At 43.1% G+C, this 18,708-nt stretch overlaps 1 protein-coding gene across 1 annotated transcript in view; it reads right to left on the bottom strand.

Moving 5' to 3' along the window:
- Nucleotides 1-18,039, bottom strand: part of LOC103894131 (pre-mRNA 3'-end-processing factor FIP1) — a 27,429-nt gene extending 9,390 nt beyond the window's left edge. Inside the window, exons 1-10 of the mRNA XM_019470528.1 lie at nt 18,005-18,039; nt 14,930-15,014; nt 13,526-13,632; nt 12,401-12,459; nt 11,224-11,334; nt 8,445-8,575; nt 7,562-7,686; nt 5,375-5,480; nt 3,729-3,927; nt 1,708-1,734 (exon numbers count right to left, since the gene is read on the bottom strand). Coding sequence (XP_019326073.1) covers nt 1,708-1,734; nt 3,729-3,927; nt 5,375-5,480; nt 7,562-7,686; nt 8,445-8,575; nt 11,224-11,334; nt 12,401-12,459; nt 13,526-13,632; nt 14,930-14,941 — 877 coding nt within the window. The 5' untranslated portion in view covers nt 14,942-15,014; nt 18,005-18,039. The remainder of the gene's footprint in view (nt 1-1,707; nt 1,735-3,728; nt 3,928-5,374; nt 5,481-7,561; nt 7,687-8,444; nt 8,576-11,223; nt 11,335-12,400; nt 12,460-13,525; nt 13,633-14,929; nt 15,015-18,004) is intronic.
- Between the last annotated feature and the right edge of the window lie 669 nt (nt 18,040-18,708).

The following is an 18,708-nucleotide window of genomic DNA, read 5'->3' as shown; positions in this document are numbered from 1 at the left end:
CTTTTCAAAAAAAATCCCCGGTTTATTATTCAAAAAAAAAAAAAAAAAAAAGGAGCAAACCGTACCGATACAAAGGACAGGAGTCACCTGACTAACTGCAGTCATTTACGTTGAAGCCAAGAGCTCCAGATTCCTTTTCAAGTCCATGGCGATTGAGCCAGCATAGTCAGTGAAAGGGTGGGACAATTCATCACCTCTTACTGTGAACACCTAAAACGGGTCAGGAGAACCCCTCCCTAGAAGCGTCTCACTGCAAAAAGAGGTAGCCTGAAGTCTCCAGCTCAGCTAGTGGAGCTCTATGCTGCAAACAAGTTGGGGGACACGTCGCACTCTTAGATGCTTTTTTTTTTCCCCCCTCCTTTTCCTAAGATCTTCCAATAAAATGCAATGCCTAGAGCATTTCAACCACACTTGCTCACCACTGGCAAGTACTTCGAAGAACTACTGTTACAAGCACCTAGCTCTAATGGTGGGGGATCATCATCATCACAATTAGCAGGTATTGTCCCTCATCTCCCTTTCCAACCCAGCTACCTGAAGTGGAATTTCTTTGCAACAGCCTGGTCATTTCCTCCACCTCGCTCCTCCCAAACGACTTTAATCTAAACGCACTTAACTAGCAACTCGCCGCTGCAATGTCTACAATCAAGACCAGTTTGCATCCAGTTTCACTACAATATAGGTCTTCTAAATCCAAGCTTACTATGAGCAGGTTCCTTCTAGTACTACAATGAAAACCAGCTCTGCAATATTATTGTACACTGAGAGGAGCATGAAAAGCGACATTTTAACAAACACAGGAATTTTCTCAGTCTGAAGGAGAGCCCAGCTAGCGTAGGTTTTCCGTATTTCCATTTGGGAAGCCCAGGGCAGAGCACGAATACAAAAGCACGGACACAAAAGCCGTGAATCAAGTCCAACATGTCTGACAGAGCGAGGACAAGCACATCAAGTCCAAAGTGCTTTGGGTGCAGACCTTTGGCAAGTACACGAATCAAGTATACTGTGTAACACAGAGGCAGTGGCCTGACTGCATATACGCAGCCACCATCAGCCTCGGATTTTCAGACGTACGGCATCTGGTCAGAACTATCGCTCCAAACGGTCTGCTATACAAACAGCTAAATTTGTTTTCCCTGCACTAGGCAAAATTTCCAGTAGGAGACAAAAAAAAAAACGTTACAGCTAGAGGAAAGTCAGTTTTATAGTAGCTCTGAATTAGCGGGGTTCTTAACTCATGCACAAGATTGGTTGTTACATTTCTTTATTAGTATTCACCATCTCTACTGCACACCAGGGAGCAAAGGCTTCTGATGGAAACGGCATTTGTTCTGCTCAGTCTCACACTCCAAATTCCTACACAAAGCACCAATTTGTCACTCAGACTTTTGCTGTGCAAATGCCGTTACAGGAACTGAAGCATTTCAAATCTAACTAATTGCCACCTGAAGTTCTCCATTTCACTTTCTAGATTGGTCTTCAGAGACAAAACAAGATAGCATTAAGGAGCCCTACAGATTATTATTTAGGTCCAGAATATAAGATAAGCAGCTAGAGTTCAACGCTGCATTGGAGTTTATTAGCCTTAAATTAACTGTGCTCTAAAATGGGTCTCGGTGTCATCCTATCTCGTGTTACTTAATCGAAATGCTCAGCCATTTGTGTGTTCAGAATCACCGCTGTTAGTAAGAGCAAGCGAACACCTACCTGGAATAGGACCGGGTGGTGGCAGACCTATGGAAATAAACAAGCAAGCAAAACAAGTGAGGACAACAGGTAAAGCATGTCATCTCTGTACCTCGAGCTAATCCTAAAAGCACACTTTTGAATAAACGTCACATATTTGAGCAGACAGACCAGCAGAAAAATTGGTGCTATTAAGCAGTAACTAGCCTACAAACTATATCATTTTCCCAAAAGATGATCTCTTTACCTTTATATTATAATTTTAAACGTTGCTGCTCTCACACTGGAGAATTCCTTTTTCCAAGCATCAACACACAAACAATTGATTTGGCCTTCAGAACAACTGAAGGAGCCAGAGAGGAGAACCTGCTGCAGACGCCGGTGTGTCCTTTTGCTTGTTTGTTGTTGGTTGTGTTTTGTTTTTTGGTTTGGTTTTTTTTTTTAAACTTTTAAAAAAAAAAGTCAATCATAACTGCATAGTGAAATCAGACACCCTTTTTTTTTTTTTTTTTGTTTTTTTTTTTTTTTTTTAAACTTTAAAAAAAAAAAAGTCAATCATAACTGCATAGTGAAATCAGACACCCTGGTCAACAACCAAAAGAACGAGTGAACAATTCATCTTCATTTTGCCAACCATTTTAATGGAAGGCAGTAGAAAAAGCTACCATGGTCCACCAGCGAGTACTGCAGTAATAATCCTCCTCAGATTAAAAGCCCTGACCGTATTTTCTGTTCTGTATCTTCTGCATGTGGAGCCAGTGCAAAACGTAGGAGTTACTGCATGACGTGCTCCCGGTGGCTTCTCAGAAGTCTGGCCGCTGCCTACAGGACCAGGGAAAGCCCAGAGCGTGGCCCTCGCTTCAACCTTCGTGCACTACTGAAGCCAGAAGCAACAGGGGCACAGACATGACTTATGTTGGATCAGAAGATGCGCAGGCTTAGTAGGAAGCGAAGACAGAAAAACGTTGGCCTTTTCAGTTGCAACGTTCTTTGTTCTCTCCACCAGTATTGCCCTATTTTGCCTGGTGCCCAGAAAGAGTACTACTGGCCTCCACGTTGCAGATGCGTTAAGAAACTTTGTGGAAACTGAGTTATTACGTGCACAGAAGAGACAGTGAAACTGTTCTGTAACGTGGTGCTCAAGACAACTAAGTAGAAAAAAAATTAGAAATTTTACTTCCGCTACCTCGATAGGTTTCAGGGCTCAGCCTGTAACTGCAGAGGCAAAGGGCATTCCTGCAGACACAGGACTTATCTCGACAGCGTCTTCTCAAGTGCCAAGTGCTCTTAGCACAATACAAACCCATCTGGTTATTGATAAGAGCGCACAAACTTGCCTATGCTGAGGACTGACCACATCCAATGGGCTAGAAACCCGTGGTAAAGACCTCATTTATATTATTCGTATTTTGCTTTTAAAATGAAGCACTGCTCTAATGTCTGCACTGGACGCTAGGCTCTTCTAGGAGCAGTAAGAATCATCCTGCAGTGGCAGTTGGTACAATAAAATGCAAAGAAACAAACACAGAAAGATACAAATCTTGGTATTTCAAGGCATAAACCAACCAAGAGCTGACCTGGCTTAGGGGGAAAGCTGTTTATTAGAGCTGCTCTTGCAGAATTGCCAGTTCCAGCATCACCCTTGAAACATCTGGAATCAGGATCCTGAACTAAAGAGCCTGCTGATCTGACACAGGATAGCAATTCCTATGTTCTTGGCTTCCTCCACAGATAATCAGGAGCCCATTTCTTTACATTTATCAATAAAGCAAATGGATCGGTAGCACCCAAAGGCTCTCTCACGGAAACAAAGCCTAGAGGTTTTTTTTCCAAGGAACAGCTGCCGTTTTTTAAGTATTCAAGGGCAAACGTTAAATAGGCTGATGGAGGCACTGAACAAAGACTGGCCAGGTCTAAGGACCCGTTACCTGGTTGCTCGACTGTCCCATAGCATTTAACGATTAAACCTTTGATTTGCTGCAAGCCCGGGACGTCCTAACTTGCAGCCTCAGACTGCCGTATATCGCTGTGTGAACACATACCTGGAGGATGCAGGGGAGGTGGAACAGAAGTAACTGGTGGAGGAGGGTGGAGGAAGTGTGGTGGAGGTGGCCCAGCGAGCGGGGGAGGCGGTGGGCCTGCTGGTGGTGCGAACGGCTGTTGCTGAGGTGGCTGTTGGGGCTGTGATGGCTGCTGGGGCTGCTGTGGGGGCTGTGGCTTACTTCCGTGGTCTCCAAGGACCTTAGAAGGCAGAGGAATGAGAAGAGAGGATTTTAATCTCTTTGCTCCCGCAGCTAGGACCTCACTGTGCTGGCATAAAGGGAGCGTATCACCAAAGCAGGCAGCATCGTGATACCTGGAAAGACCAGGCTATGCTATACCCAGGGGATAACACCTTTTGGAGAGGAAGGCAGGCTGATCAAAGCGATCAATATGCTTAGCAAGATATCTTCTCTTACGCAGAACAGCAGCGAGACCAGATTCTAGCTGTATACACAACTGCGCCAGACAGCTGATATTTCAGTGTTACGACCACCTTTTGTTCACGGGGACTGCCACGGATACAGGCTTCAGATTAAAAGCTGCCATATTTGAGGGCGACACAGTCACAGTTGGTTTGGTTTTTTTTTAAACCCAATTTATCTTTCCTGAGGGCAGCAAGAGGCCACATTCTGCTCTAGATTGTGCCCACGTAGGTCAAAGGAAGACTGGATTCACGTCTGTCTGACAAAAGCAGGTCACATGCCCACTACTGCTGAAGGAACAATCAATACGCAGAGAGACCAGAATGACCTGGAAATACAGGTATCAGTGCTTCTAAGTGGGAAGAACGACCACCATTTCCCAGCAAATTCTTTCTCTTAGGCAAACTCTTTTTTGGGCCACTGTTGGCAACACTTGGAAAACTGACCACTAAAAAACCAAACAGACCACAAAAACACACGTAAAAACAAAACCAGGAATTGCGTCTAGACAGGGGAAAGGTTCCATATTTGGGTTTTTTTTGGTGAGTTAGGAGTGGTTGGTAGGAGAAAGGTGGTTAAGAGAAGAGTTCTTGGCAGATGGTCCTCAAACCCTACACATAGCACCTTCCTACCTAGAAGGCAGGCAGAACATTATGGTCATACACTGGACGCGCAAGATCAGAACTGAGTCCAGCTTTAGACCCCAGGCTTTTATTTCTTATAAGGGACAAGATCCAGTAACACAGGCCCACCCTAAGTCTGAAGTGTGGGCTGCATCTAGCGATGCTTAGACTAAATGTTACTTCAACGTAAAAAGAAACACAAGCCCCAAGTAGAAGTCCTCCACTGCAGAACTGGAGATTCCAACCCGACAGTGGAGGGGAAGGGAATAATCCACACGAGAGCCTCCCAGCTACGCGCCCCGAGGAATATTTTGGAGAGCTGATGAGAAAAGGAACTTAGGCCTTACCGTTCAGATGGGAAGGCTAGTCTTTAAAGGGCAATCCCTAGCTCCTAGCAAGGTAAAGCTTTTAAAACAGAAGTTAATTCAACCTGCGGAAGGGAACGATACATGCATACGCCTCAACAGGGTTGATATGCTACCTGCTGCTTTGCAGACAGAAACAGCGACATGGGAGGTCAGGAATGCACAGACATTTGCTCAGGGTTCACTACAAGTGCAATAAAATCAGGAATTTGTCAGGACGGCGCAAAACATTTACCTGAATTGGGTTTTCCTCGGAGGCGTGCTTATCGCGACGTCTTCCTTCTACTCTCCTAATTGTGCCTGCCTGGCCACCGATCACATCAATTGTCCCACCCAGCTTCCTGGTACAAAGCAGATGCATCTTTTTAGGCTCGAAGACATTAGAAGGAGCAGTGTTCCCCACTATTACACAGGCTTCTCTCATACATTCTTTTCCACCAGGGAAAAATCCCTAGAGGCAGCACTCAGATTGGACAAGAGGTGAACGAGAAGTCCTTTTTCACTTTTGAGCAATTTGAGCTCTGCTTGCAGGGGTGAGTTAGGTCTCTCTGAACACCTAGAGACATGATCCGAAGAATCACCACATACGGGTGTAATAACATGGATTGCACGCTCTGGTTCAGAGCTGAAACCCTTCACTCACTCTCCAGATTTGAATAATCATTCCCAGATCAGGCTCAGAGAAAGTGGAGAGTATTTATCAGGAGAAGCCTTTAATGTTATCAGCCCAGATTTTTGCTGCTTTCTGTCCAATCTTCCGAGTGTTGCTGATACCACTGAAGTTATTTGCAAATCAGATTCTCAGACACTTTCTAGCCCACCTCCCTGGGGTCTACCCTGTTTCTAGTCAAGTCAAAAGTTTTGCCCCTGCCTTCAGTGAAATCAAGGCTAGACCCTTGAACAAAAATATATTCACGTAGCCAAGAAACAGTGCTGCACTAGTGGAAATCAGTCACAGAACCTACAATTTTCTATGTTCTTTTATCTCCATACCCAGGTGACACTTGGGGGAAGAACATTTTTTATAGCAGCTCCTTGTAAGGTCACCACAAGTAAAGGTTTGTGAGAGAGAGAAGCACCCGCAACTGAAGTTTTAGAATCCCTCATCCTATATTCATCCAACAATTGATTTGTGTAAGTATGGCCTTAGGCATGTTTTCCTGCAGTTAGGACAGAAAAACGTCAGCACTTTTCCAAGTTAGACAGAAGAATTTTCTATCTCAGTAGGAAATTTAGACAAAATGCTGGCTAGTTGGCGAGATGAAGTTTTCGCACTGAAATTTGCTCTGTTTAAGTAAAAAAACCCAAACAACAAACAAACAACAAACCCAACTCATTGCTAAGCCCATGGTTTTGATGCTGCTGTGGTGTATGAAGATACTTGTTCTGGTCCTGACCAAAAGCTCTGCTGCAGGAACAGAATCTCGTGGGTCAGTACTTTCAAAACCAGACTGCAAGTTAGAATGGACAAAAATGCTGTATATGCAATAGCATCAGCTTATTTTGCAATGGTGTAGATTTTCAAAAATCTCAGGAGATACGCGTAACAGCTGGAAACAAACCTGACCGATTCGATGGCACTATGAAGGGGGACAGAAATGCCAGCAACGTGCTTAAATGCAAACAGACTAAGCAGAGTTTTAAAGCTTATACTTGAAGCATATAGTTGGTTCTCTCTCAGACAAAGCAGAAAGTTGGAATGCGAGACTGATTTCTGCAAGACAGGCGTGCAAAAGATGTAATGTGAATAAACCAATAGAAACACCCAAATCCCAAAGCTCTGGCTCTTCTTCATAGCTTTGTTTTTCTGAAGCTTTTGATAAAAAACCACCAACCTCCTAAGGCCAAAGTGGGTTTCCCAGCAGAGGCTGCCAATCAAAATGACTCAAGCGTTTTGCTTTGTCCAGCCTTGTGGATCCTCCCTCTCACTGGAGAAAATAACTAATTGGCACGCATCAAGCAGCGTAGCATACAGGTTCAGAAACCAATAGCTCCTCTTATCAGCTGCCAAACATGTAATCCACTTCCACTTCAGGAGGCAAAGATTAACATCGTGGGAGTAAGAATAAGCCAAGTAAGCACAAGCAGCCAGCAATGTGAGCCCTCAAAGCTGAGGTATTTGCCTTGTCTTTTCTACTCCCGGAGATGCGTCCCTTCAGCTGGGATATAGGTTTCCCTCCCTGTGCAGCACTATTCTGAGGATATCGCCAAGGAGAGGTAAACGGGTAGGCAGGGGTTGCACAACCCTCAGGAGAGCACTGCTGAAGACAACAGTTAATGAGTGACCACAGTAGCTTCCTGTGAAGTTTAAAAGCTGCTTCTGTTTCAGGCTTGAGGCGATTCTGATGTGGCCCAGGTGGATCCCAGCTACCCCTACAAAGAACACAGTGCACCCAGGCTTTATGTCTGCATCATCTCTTACCTGTTAGGAGGAGGCCCAGCCTTCATGCGTCCTCCCACCAGAGCCAAGAAGTCTGTTTTGAATTCTGTTTTGATGATGTTGTTTTCCACTTCTTTTTCAGCATTTCCTGTTCTTCCTTGCTGAACCTATGGAAGGCAATGTATAACACACGTTTAATGCCCTTACTTTCAACCGAATGTAGCATCAGATATTAACCCTCAGCAAAGGAAAAGGGCTCCCTTGAGGAACAATCACAGGGCTCTTGCAAACAAGCAACCTATTCTTCAGTCAAGGTGGCAGACAGTTCTGTAAACTAGCTGGCTATTCCAGCCCCAGCCTGCTGTCCGCTGTCCGAAAGTTTAATAATCTCGTATCCTTTTTCATGTAGTCCTGAAGTCAAAACTGGAAATAGTAATACTTGCTGTATTGACGCTTTGGCTGAAGTTCTGATTAACAGCTGTTGGCCACCTGATGGACTTCTGCAAAGGCTGATGGCCAAAGCAGCCTCCAAACACAAACGGCAGCCACACAACCGCAACAGTCAACAGCAACAAGCAAAACAGCCATGGATGCCCAGCTCCCCTCTCTACACCTCTCACATCCACAGGATCTTCCAACCAGACACCTCTATAGCTGAGTAGTCTCAAAGTCAACTGGAAATTCACTTAAGTCTTGCTACTGTAGTGGTTCAAACCTGCCAGACAGCTGGAGCCATTTGTTCCAGAGAGAAAAGATTTTTAGCAGAGAGATTTAATCTTTAAAAATACATTTTTGTACTTCTCATCACTGAAAGGAACACAGAACAGTTAGGTATTAAGGTATCTTCTGCTCTTACACTCTCTGGGATTATAAAAACAAGCCCCAGTTTTATTGTAGCCACGTGCAGGAGTAACACGTCACCTACCGTGATCTTATTTTCAGTGCTGATGGGAGGAGCAGGATCCAGTCCAAGCTGAAGCCGTCGCTGCTTTTCACAATAAGCTTTCCACGTTTCTTCATTGAATCCGTAATTAAAGTAATCAGAAAGATCAGCGCCTGACAAAGGGAGCAGAAATTAACATAGGGATTCTAGCAGAGCTGCATTCTCAAATTGTCCTTTAACTGCTTAAATGAAGAGTTAAGAAAACAAAAACCTTCTAGAGAGCACAGCTTACTCTCCATTTCATTCTGTCAGAAAGCGGCTGCGTGCCACAGCGGAGATGGCTGCATCTTTCGTTGGGAGGGGGACTACAGCCTGAACAGCAGCGGGACCATTTGGGACACAGAATACAGCACGTGTGCAGGCTATTAAAAGAGATGCTTGCAACCACTTATTCACCAACCGGATTTTTTCAGACTGGTTTCTTGCCACTGTCCAAATGAGTCGAGTGCTGGGGAGGGCACAGGAATGACGGTTCCAGCTACGACCACAAACATGGAATGGTGCCACAGAACCGTTTTCTTGGCAGAGCTAAGCCAACACGTTCTGCTCCTGACCGTCGTTGCCTTTGCTGTTTTGAGAAGAGATTCGGGGACTCACCCATTTCGTGAAACGGGGCTAAGGTGGAAGTTTTTTTTATTGATACGTCTCAGACTACACACGTAATTACAGTTCAGTCATGATCCTAACTATAGCCTTCCAAGATTGTTATCTTACTTTGACAGTCTTCTGTGAAACGTGCCAATTCAGCATGAGCACTTCTGAATAAGGGAGGTGGCCACAAACTGCCTGCCAAGAAAACGTAGACGCGGAGGGACAAACACAGCTGCAGCTAACTCCGTGAGGCGAACCTCACAACAGGAAGCACTGCAAAGCACCTCCTAGCCCTGCTGAGGTGTCCCTCAAACATCCCCCTCGCAAAGGCGTTCCTAGACAGACCGATTCTAAACCAAGGAGCTGATACATTAAGGGCTAAGCAAAACGCTTTGACCACGCTGAGCTTGGATCTATACAGCAAGGCTTAAGTTTATCTTCTAGGTAGGCTGCTCTTCCTGCTGTACCACCCAAATATGCAAATTTCACCAACACAGACTCAGCAACGTGACATTTACATATCTATTTTATCAGCCTATATTTCAGCCCTTCATCAGTTCTTCCACACCGTATTTCTTCTTCCTCTCCCTCACTTAAGGAGACACCAACTTGCTGAACAATTAACTGTAAAGGATATAAACCTGAAAGGCTGTTGAGTAACAAGCTACTTGCCATCTAAAATAAACTTACAGGCCACACCTCTGCAGACATCTTCCCTCTATTCGTACTTCAACACTGTTTTAAGGCTAGCTGGCTTCATTTTGGTCCAGGGATGTCAGCATGACCACAATGATTTCCATGCTTTAGCTCTGAACTTCACTTCATTGTTTTCCTTCTAACTGATTTTCTTCCTAGCCCCCTCTTTCTCACTTCACAATCGATGGGAAATCCCCTGCAGAAGAAAGGCTATGTTTTCTATTACGTCTGTACCAGCTACTAGTCATCACAGCGTGCTTTAGTGCTGGTTTAATACCATGACATGTTGATGTAGTTACTAGCACTGTTGTGTACTCTGATGCCCTTCATTTCAGGTAGGCAAGAGATACCAAAAACACACCACAGACAACCTTATAAAAGCACTACTTACTTAGCATAGCAATTATTTCTGAAAGATAAATAAAGTACAGGGGCTGGCGGGGAGAAGAATTATTTCTGAGTCGAGGCAAGTGGATTTTTTGCTTCAGTTGGCATTTCATCGTAGCATGTTTTATGAGAGTAGCACAGCAAAAATTTGGATCTCTCTGGTTCCTTCATTTACTTTTGTATCAAATTCAGATGAAAACCAGAAAGTTTATTTGTAGCATCCTACAGCTGTCATGCAAGAGTCGCTTCCGAGCAGAAATCTCATACTACTAATCAGGAAGACAAAAGAGACCATGTACCTATTAAAACCTGCTGTGCGAAGTACTATTTGTCTGGACAAATTTGTCTAGATAATACTGTCCAGAAGAAATGCGTGAGGACTGCTCGCTCACAGTTATGCACCTAGGGGCAGAATCTAGCAAAGAATTAGGCAATGCAGCTTTTTTAAAAGAAAAATCCTAGCCTTTCTTGTCAGAGTAGGTAGTGTTTTCCTTCCTTTTATTCAACTGTTTGCAGCAGAACTCAACACAAAAAGACAGCTTTCCTATCGCGACGTGCTCACATGGCAATTCCCACCATCGCTACCACCATCGCTGCCCTCTGCAAGGGGTACTTTCCTGCACAAGTGTGGACATCCCCAGGACCCAAATGAAAAGGGTGCACGGGGATGACTCTGAGCTTGGCCGTGGTGAGACAGAATAAGCAAGCTGCTGCACACATCATCAACAGCCAAATCTTGATCCTACTCAATTGACTTTAAGGCCAACAAACGTTATCGTATTGGTATCAGTGCAGTATTTTCTGGAACTAGGGAATTAATAAAATAGAACATTAAAAAAAATAGTTGTTCCCTTTAGGGAAGATAAATTAATAGAGTAAATGCAACCCAATTTTAGGTAGAAACATGGCTTGATCAATCAGTAAATGTCACTGATTGTCTAGACAGGCATCAGAGGCTGAGTAATACGCGTTGTTCTGACTTCCCTGTTCCCTGGCAGCAATAAACGGACAGAAATTACATGTGAAATTAAAGACAGACAACTAAAACTGTAGAACATATTTACCACAAGAAACTGTGAGGCCCCACCTGGTTTCCTCCACGGTTTGTCTTCAAATGAATCTAAATCCACTTCTATAACAGGCAATCCATTTATATTCCCTGCGGCATCTAAGTCAATACCTTTGGGCTGCAACTTGGCTTTAGAGAGAGAGAAACCGTTACTACTTTTAATGCAATGCCTTTAATCCACTAATTTGCTGAGCAAATTACTCCCCTCAAAAATAAAGCACCCCTGTGAATTCACTGCTGGCTTTACAGCACGTAGGTAACCACAATCAACTTTTTAATAAAAATTTCTTCAGTCGCTCTACAAATAAATAGCCAGGGTATACAGCACTTGCAGTTGAACAGCAGAGAAGCAAATTCAGCCCAGACTGGTACTACAGACAAACGGAGTAAATTATTAGAGCATGCATGAAATTTACTCCAAATGAAAAAAAATGCATTTTTCTCCCCAGGCAAAATAAATATTTTACCCTCCCAAGATACACACATTTTCTCATAACAAGAAACTTTTTCAGGATCAGTCTTAAGTGGACCGTGTACTAAGTGGAGTCAGCAAAAATCTGTTGAGTACAGAATCTTCAAGGGGAATCTGTTCTTATTTTCTCAATCAGAAGGTAAGTCATTTGCATAACGAAATTAATGGAAGGAAGTATATGAAGCCCATGAACAGACAGTCTCACATAGGAGGAAGGACAGAATCCAAGTCTCAATATACAGTATAAACTAAACCGAATGGTGGGGAAAATTTCATCTGCAGAAATACGCATAGCTGATACTCAAGGCCAGACTTTGTTTCTTTTAGTATCTCACAGTGCAAGTAGCTCAGTATACTGACCACAGAGTTAAAGTTCTTCTCCAGGCAATTTAGAATGTTTGGCCCCAGTGCAACAACAGAGTTTAGAAATATTCTGGTTTTTTACTATAAAAGTAATAATCACTGTTTTTTTTTTTTCTAGTTTAAATAAAATTACAATCAGCTTGTTCAGTGATGGGTAATTAAATCATTCCATTGCACCCTGGACCTTCAGACTGTCCTAGGAGCACTTATCTTTAGGAAACGCACTTACTATTCCTACTTTAAGTAAGACGCGCTAATTTTATATCCTTCCAAACAGAGACCAAGATTCAGCTGCTCCAGCTGCCAGTGCCAGGTAAATGAAATACTGCAAAAGGTGAAGGATAAAAATAACAGCAATACCTGAAGCGGATGCTCCATAGCCTCTACCCGTTTTTAAGTTTAGATTCATAGGAGTTCCCCTATATGGAAAAGAATCACTACATTGGTATTTGAACAAATTACTTGGTTGAAGATTTTCATGCAAAATATATTCAAGCCCTGACATCCTTCAGAAGATGCGTCGTTCACTTGGGTTTATTCATGCCTCTCTACGATTTTTAGTACTAAGTCTCAACACCTTAAAAGTGAGATTCATTTACCAGTTTCATAAGTTTCTCTAACCCTACAGAAACGCAACAAACGTACTTACTGACCAACAAAAGAACACAAGAGGATTGTCTTGAACATGAAGGGCAAGGTTATTTCAAAGAGTGGTAGTTCCCATTCTGCCCAGGAACATACTTAGTATTTAAACGGAACTGAACAACACGGAAATCATAGCTGCGCATAGATCACAGAAGGAGGAGAGAAAGGTAGAAGAAGCAGATTTCGAAAAGGATGTCTGCAAAATCTTGTGAGCGTCTAACGGATGGAGCATTGCTATTCAGAGTAATCCATCAGACTGAAACCACCTCTACAAGAGAAGGAAGTTATCCATAAAGTGGAAAAATTAGAATATGCCGCAAAGCGCATGTAAGTCATTTCCTTAAGAGGAAGGCTGCTAGCAGCAAGCAAAAATGCTGTCTTATTATTTTTATTCAATGCAAATTAAGTAGAATTTTAAGTCAGTGACATAATTTCCTGGTTCGCAAATCCAGCCTCACCATTTCTGAATCACGAAAATCAGACAGCTGAAAATGAGCTTATGCAAATCCTTACCAATACAGATTTTGGCTCTTGAACATTTCACAGATGAAGTTAAATGTAACTTCCCACCTTTGATTTTGCGCAATGAAGCATAGTAATTATTTGGTTAATTTTCCAACAGCAGACCCCTGAATTATCATTCCTATTTTATAGATGGATTCTCCAACAAGCAATTGCAGGGCAGAGCTGCCCATCAGCTTCTAATCCCGTTCTGGTGTTCTGACCATTACTCCCATGTCTCCCAGAAGACAGATCAGCTCGCATCCCCACTTTCAATCCCAATCAACACGCTAGAGCTACCTCAGATCAAAAATCGACACCATAATCAGCAATACATACATGTACGACGGTGCTCCCGTTTTAATGTTGCCAATAGTAACTTTCACGTCATCATCATCACTGTCGCTATCGCTGTCATCTTCATCATCTTCACCACTTGGAAGGGCCTAGCAACAATAAAAGCACACAGGAGCTCATTAATACATAAAACTGATAAATTCCCTGGGACAGTAAGCCAAATCTTACAAAGCTTGTATGATGAAGGACTACTAGAAAGAATGATTCTGATACAAAGACATAACTTTCTACTTTCTTTTTCTATACAAAGTTGTCTCTGGAGGCAAAACCCATGGAAGTAACCAGCCTTCAACAGAAACAGACAGGCACCCACAAAGAAACTGCTACGTCCTTTGAAGAAGTGGCCCTACATGAGAATCAGGGTAAGATTTCTGAAGGTGGGGAAGGTTTAGCTCGGTTCTAAGAATTTCATCATGTCCCACAGTTCCTCTCCCCTACTCTTTTTGAAAGAGCTAGGGCTTTCCTGACACATCTCCTTCACACGTTGATGGTGAAAGTATACAGTCACAAATAAAAATCACCAAAATACATTCACCAGGCTTCACCGAAGAACCTTGGGGCAAATATTCTCTCATCACAACTTTTGTGGTAGGAAGCTGCTGAGGAGCTCGGCTTGGCTTATTTAGCACAATTGGTCCCCGAGTCACTTAACTTTACACAAGAACTTTACAGCTGCCGATTCGACTCCAGTGCAGCACCACTGCTGGGGCACAAAAGCAAAGGAAGTCTTCCAGATATCCAGCAGTGCAGTTTTGCAAGATGCATGAGCTGAATTAACACCTCACCACTACAAAAGGGTATGGGGAAGGTGTTCCTAACCCTCCCTACTTTTCCATGGCACAGGGGTTTGTCAGAACTCTGCGTGAGCCCTCTTGACATACCACAGTGGCAGAAAATAAACCCATCAAAAAGACTAGAGGAAGAGGGGGTGGAGAAGCAAGCCTCCTCCTACTCTTTCAGCACTGAGCCACTAGATTGCATTCTAAGTGGTCTGAGCCTGAATCAAAACTGATTCCAGCACTTTGGGCTTTCTATCCCAGCGTTTCCCACATTTCACTGACCCTCGAGAAGTCATACTAAGTATTGAGCTGGAGGTAGCATCGCGTTCTGCTTTTCCTGACAGACTGCAGCATCAGAGGCCCTCATCTGCCTCTTCAGTGGGCATAAGCAATACTTAGATTAGGGTTCACTACCCACTACACAAGGCAGGCTGAGAAGAGAAGCCTGTTGCTGTAGTTAGCATTAGGAATTGACTGTCGGTACACTCCTACAGTACAAATGTAACGTACTGGGCAGTACCAGCATCTTTACGCTTACATCTTTTTATCCATGAGTATTGAGAAGCACAAAAATAACTACGTCTACCATTCGCAGTGGAACACGTACATGTTGCGACATCTCTCGGTCTTCATTGCTGACAGGCCGGTTCTCCTGAGGAGCATCTTGCAAAGGATGAGAAGATTCTGCATGTCTAATAAACATGACAGATAAAAGAAAGTGGACAAAGCCCAATCTAGAGGTTCACCTATAAACAGTTCTAAAGCATTCGTCCAGGCGACTTTCATATAATGGCTTTATTCATGTGGCGTGTTTATTCTGCTGGCAGTTAGCTCAACTGTACGACAAAAAATTAATCATCCTTGCTTGGCTTTGCTTTTGTTGGAAAGAATCGGTTTAGCGCTTCCAAAGAGCGCCTGACGGACAGCATGGCTGCCTAGCCGAACACCACTCAACAGCTAACATGTAAGTGGCAGCTATGATAGCCTTCAGCTTTGGTTCAGCACAATCACAACTGATAGGAGTAAGACCATAGTAAGCAAAACTTCACCTTGTCCTTAAGGATGCTAATAATTATATTTAGTAAGCAGCAAGGGCATCTGTCCCGTAGAAATTAAGGAAAAAGTGATTTTAGTGTTTCTACAAATAGCTTACGTTAATGAGTAGTTAAAATTCAGAGAAGAAAAGACAGATAATTATCTACCCAGTCTTCTCATTCATTACAAATCAGTCCTAATGCAACAATGGTCAGGTTCAGATTTAACTCCAATTAAAGAGTTCATACAAACGTTAACATTGTTTATTGCATTAGCCAAGCAAGAAAATCAAATTGGTATACACATGCTAGAAAAGAGTATGCTAAGGGTTACAAAACTAAAATACAAAGAGAGATCATTTTTCTCTAATGTCATAGGCAAAACCTACTAGAACTTCAAAATAATTCTGGCTTTTCAAAAGAGACAATTAGAACAGCCCAGGCGCAGGAAACCCAATTCTCCACCAGTACTTTGTGGGGACATTGCTATTAGTTTAAAACCCCATGTCAGATAATAACCACACACAAGATTATCTTCGAAAAGAAACATACGTAACACCTAACAGAATCCAAACACTGGTCAGATTAAAGCCATTTCAGAGGTGGCCGGAAAGGAGACACCAAACAAGTAAGCCAAAAGATCACACTAACGCAACTCAGAAAGCGGTTACTGAGCATAAAAAAGAACAAACGAACAGGAACAATTTGAGCAGTTACTGAAGCTCCCATCAGAAAAGCCCCATACAGAAAGAAATTCAACAATCGAGCCCAGATCAAAAAGAAGGGACGAAGGTTCAGCAGCTAACCAAGGAAGCATAGGTCCCATTTTCGCCAAGTTCCTGAGGTGACAGCTGAAGACACTTTGAGTTTTAAAAAATAGCCAAGATGTCTAAGGGAAAATCAGCCTCCAAAAGTATTTCGAAGTTGCAGACATAGGCTATTACATAAGGACCAAAAGATGTACCACTGGAGAAAATCTCACAGACGGCTCCAAAACCTTTTGCATTTTGTTTGCCAAATCCAAGCAACTCGTAACATCGACCTCAACCCCAGAATTTTCTTAAGAATCCAAGATGACTGAATTAAGGAAGAGTGACAAGTATTACCTTCAGCTTCAAGTCACATGAAGTATCTGTGGGTGTGCATTAAAATTTATGAATCAGAATTCAAATAAACATTTGCTAAGTAACAGTCGTTCCCTAACCTGTTTGCTTCCCAGGAACGAACAATCTGACAGGTCCACAGCCATCATCTGCATGCAAAAAAATGTCGCAGCTATTTAATTTCTCCAGAATGCCAACATAACCCTGCGCACTGCTGACGTAACAGCATCCTGCACAGACTGCTAGTATTTAATGCATCCTTTAGGCTAAGGAGTGTTAATGGATACTGCATCCCGCACTACACTGATTTCTGCTTCATGGGTAGAGACAAGCCAGCAATGCATCCCTGGAGCTGCAGCCGTCGACAACATAGCAAACAAAGAGTCATTTTTCTTAAAACACCCCGCAGCTCTTCATTTCGGAAGATTCTCATTGTGCAACAAAGAAAAGGAAAAAAACAAAAAGAGGGGGAAAAAAAAAGGGGAAAAAAAAAAAAAAGGAGAGCTAGCACGACCACTAATACTTTTCCTTCACGCATCTTGCAGTTATTGGAGACAGTTGCTGGAAACTCAGATTTTTAATCCTGCTTGTAAAGTAAAATTACATTCAGATGAAGGTGACAAGGAACAGTAGATTTATGCAAGTCAGCAGTAAATTTCTATCTAGACTAAAAGTTGTTCCTTCTCACAAAGCTCATTTGATGTTTTTAGGTAACAATTTACCAAGTCTGCCTAAAACTTGTTTTTGAACAAGTTTTCATATTCCCTAAGCACGGGATACTTACTACAGAAGTAGGACAGTATCCGTAACAATCTCAGAAATTCCAGATACTGAATTCATAACGACCTTAAAGGACAATAAATATTAAACTGAACTTTTGAAGGTGCTGAGCACACAGAAGCCCAGTGAAGATCCAAGTCTTCTGAAAACCACGTTACATTTAAAAATGGCAAACATAATATTTCTGCTGAGAGAAAACTCTGCTGGTGCAAAACACGCTGCTGCAAATACAGGGGAGTTATGATCAAGGACAGATGATACTTTCCATACACAGAAAGCAAAACTGATCATTGAGTTGTCCCCAATGCTTTTATCTGAAAGTCTTACCCAAATCCATAATTTGTTGATGTGATCGTGTCAAGATTTTAACCTAGACTCAAGGTTTTTAGCTTTTCCAGGCTAAAGCACAGGCCACAGTTTTACCAATGCCAGGCCAGCACAAAGGCCAATCCTGAAGGCACCATTTTTCCCAGGGAATTAAATTGGAAAACAGATCTGATTTAAAACTAATCAGGGAAGGGAGGGGGAAAAAAAAAAAGGGTTGAAAGTTAGTTTTAAGTCAAATCAGTTGACTGATCCAGTTCATCTTCCAAATCCATAAATGCTGTGCCAGCCCAAGCGTGGCGGCTGGGGATGGCCCCACGGGATGGGAGAAGGATAGGCTGCTGTTTCTGGCAACAGCATTGGTCTAGAGTATTCATGAAGCTATGCTTAACACGGCTTGATCTTCTTTGCAGCATATATTGCTATAAACTCTGGACTCACCCAGAAATTGGTCCATCTTCTTGCTTACCAGTAGTGTCATCTGCAAAAACAATAATAATAAAAAAAGAAAATTATTCAAGTGGAAGAAAAAACGCTGAATTTAAGCACAAAAGGCGTCACAGCTACAGAAATACCTAGTAGTGCCAAGGCACTATAACCCCAATGTTCTCTTTCCAACAAAGTTCAACTAGAAATGGAGCAACTGAAAAAAAAACCAAACCCCAACCAACCAACCAAGCCTATGTGCAGAAGTGAGGTCTCACACCACTGACACAGAACAAAATTCAAAACACGTATCCAAAGTCTCAGAGCAGGAGGAGCGAAGGCAACCATCTCGGAAAGGACCGAAGTCGGCTGGGAAGGTCTTTATATAGACTTTTAACAGGCCAGGGAAGAAGAAACATAAAAGTATGCAGCTGGAAAGTCTATGGGGAGGACAAAGACATTTAAATAAAGTCCTACGCTTCTTCCTAGACAGACACGCACACACCAGTCCCGTTAGCCCAGGGGTTCACCTGCATCACCCGGGTTCGTAAGATTGGGACGATCAGGAAACTTAAACCGTAACAGAGCATCACGCTAACCTCTTCGCCTCACAGTGCTGCTGTTCGGACAATAACACACACACACGCACAGCCCCCCCGCGCCCCAGAGGGCAGCTCAAGCGCCTGCCCCCGAGGGGGGAGCTCGTTCGGGGGGCTGCC

Source organism: Aptenodytes forsteri, unplaced genomic scaffold (assembly GCF_000699145.1).
Source record: "Aptenodytes forsteri isolate BGI_AS27 unplaced genomic scaffold, ASM69914v1 Scaffold191, whole genome shotgun sequence".
NCBI lineage: Eukaryota > Metazoa > Chordata > Aves > Sphenisciformes > Spheniscidae > Aptenodytes > Aptenodytes forsteri.
Note: the sequence above shows the minus strand (reverse complement) of the source record. Positions and strands in the feature narration are given on the sequence as shown.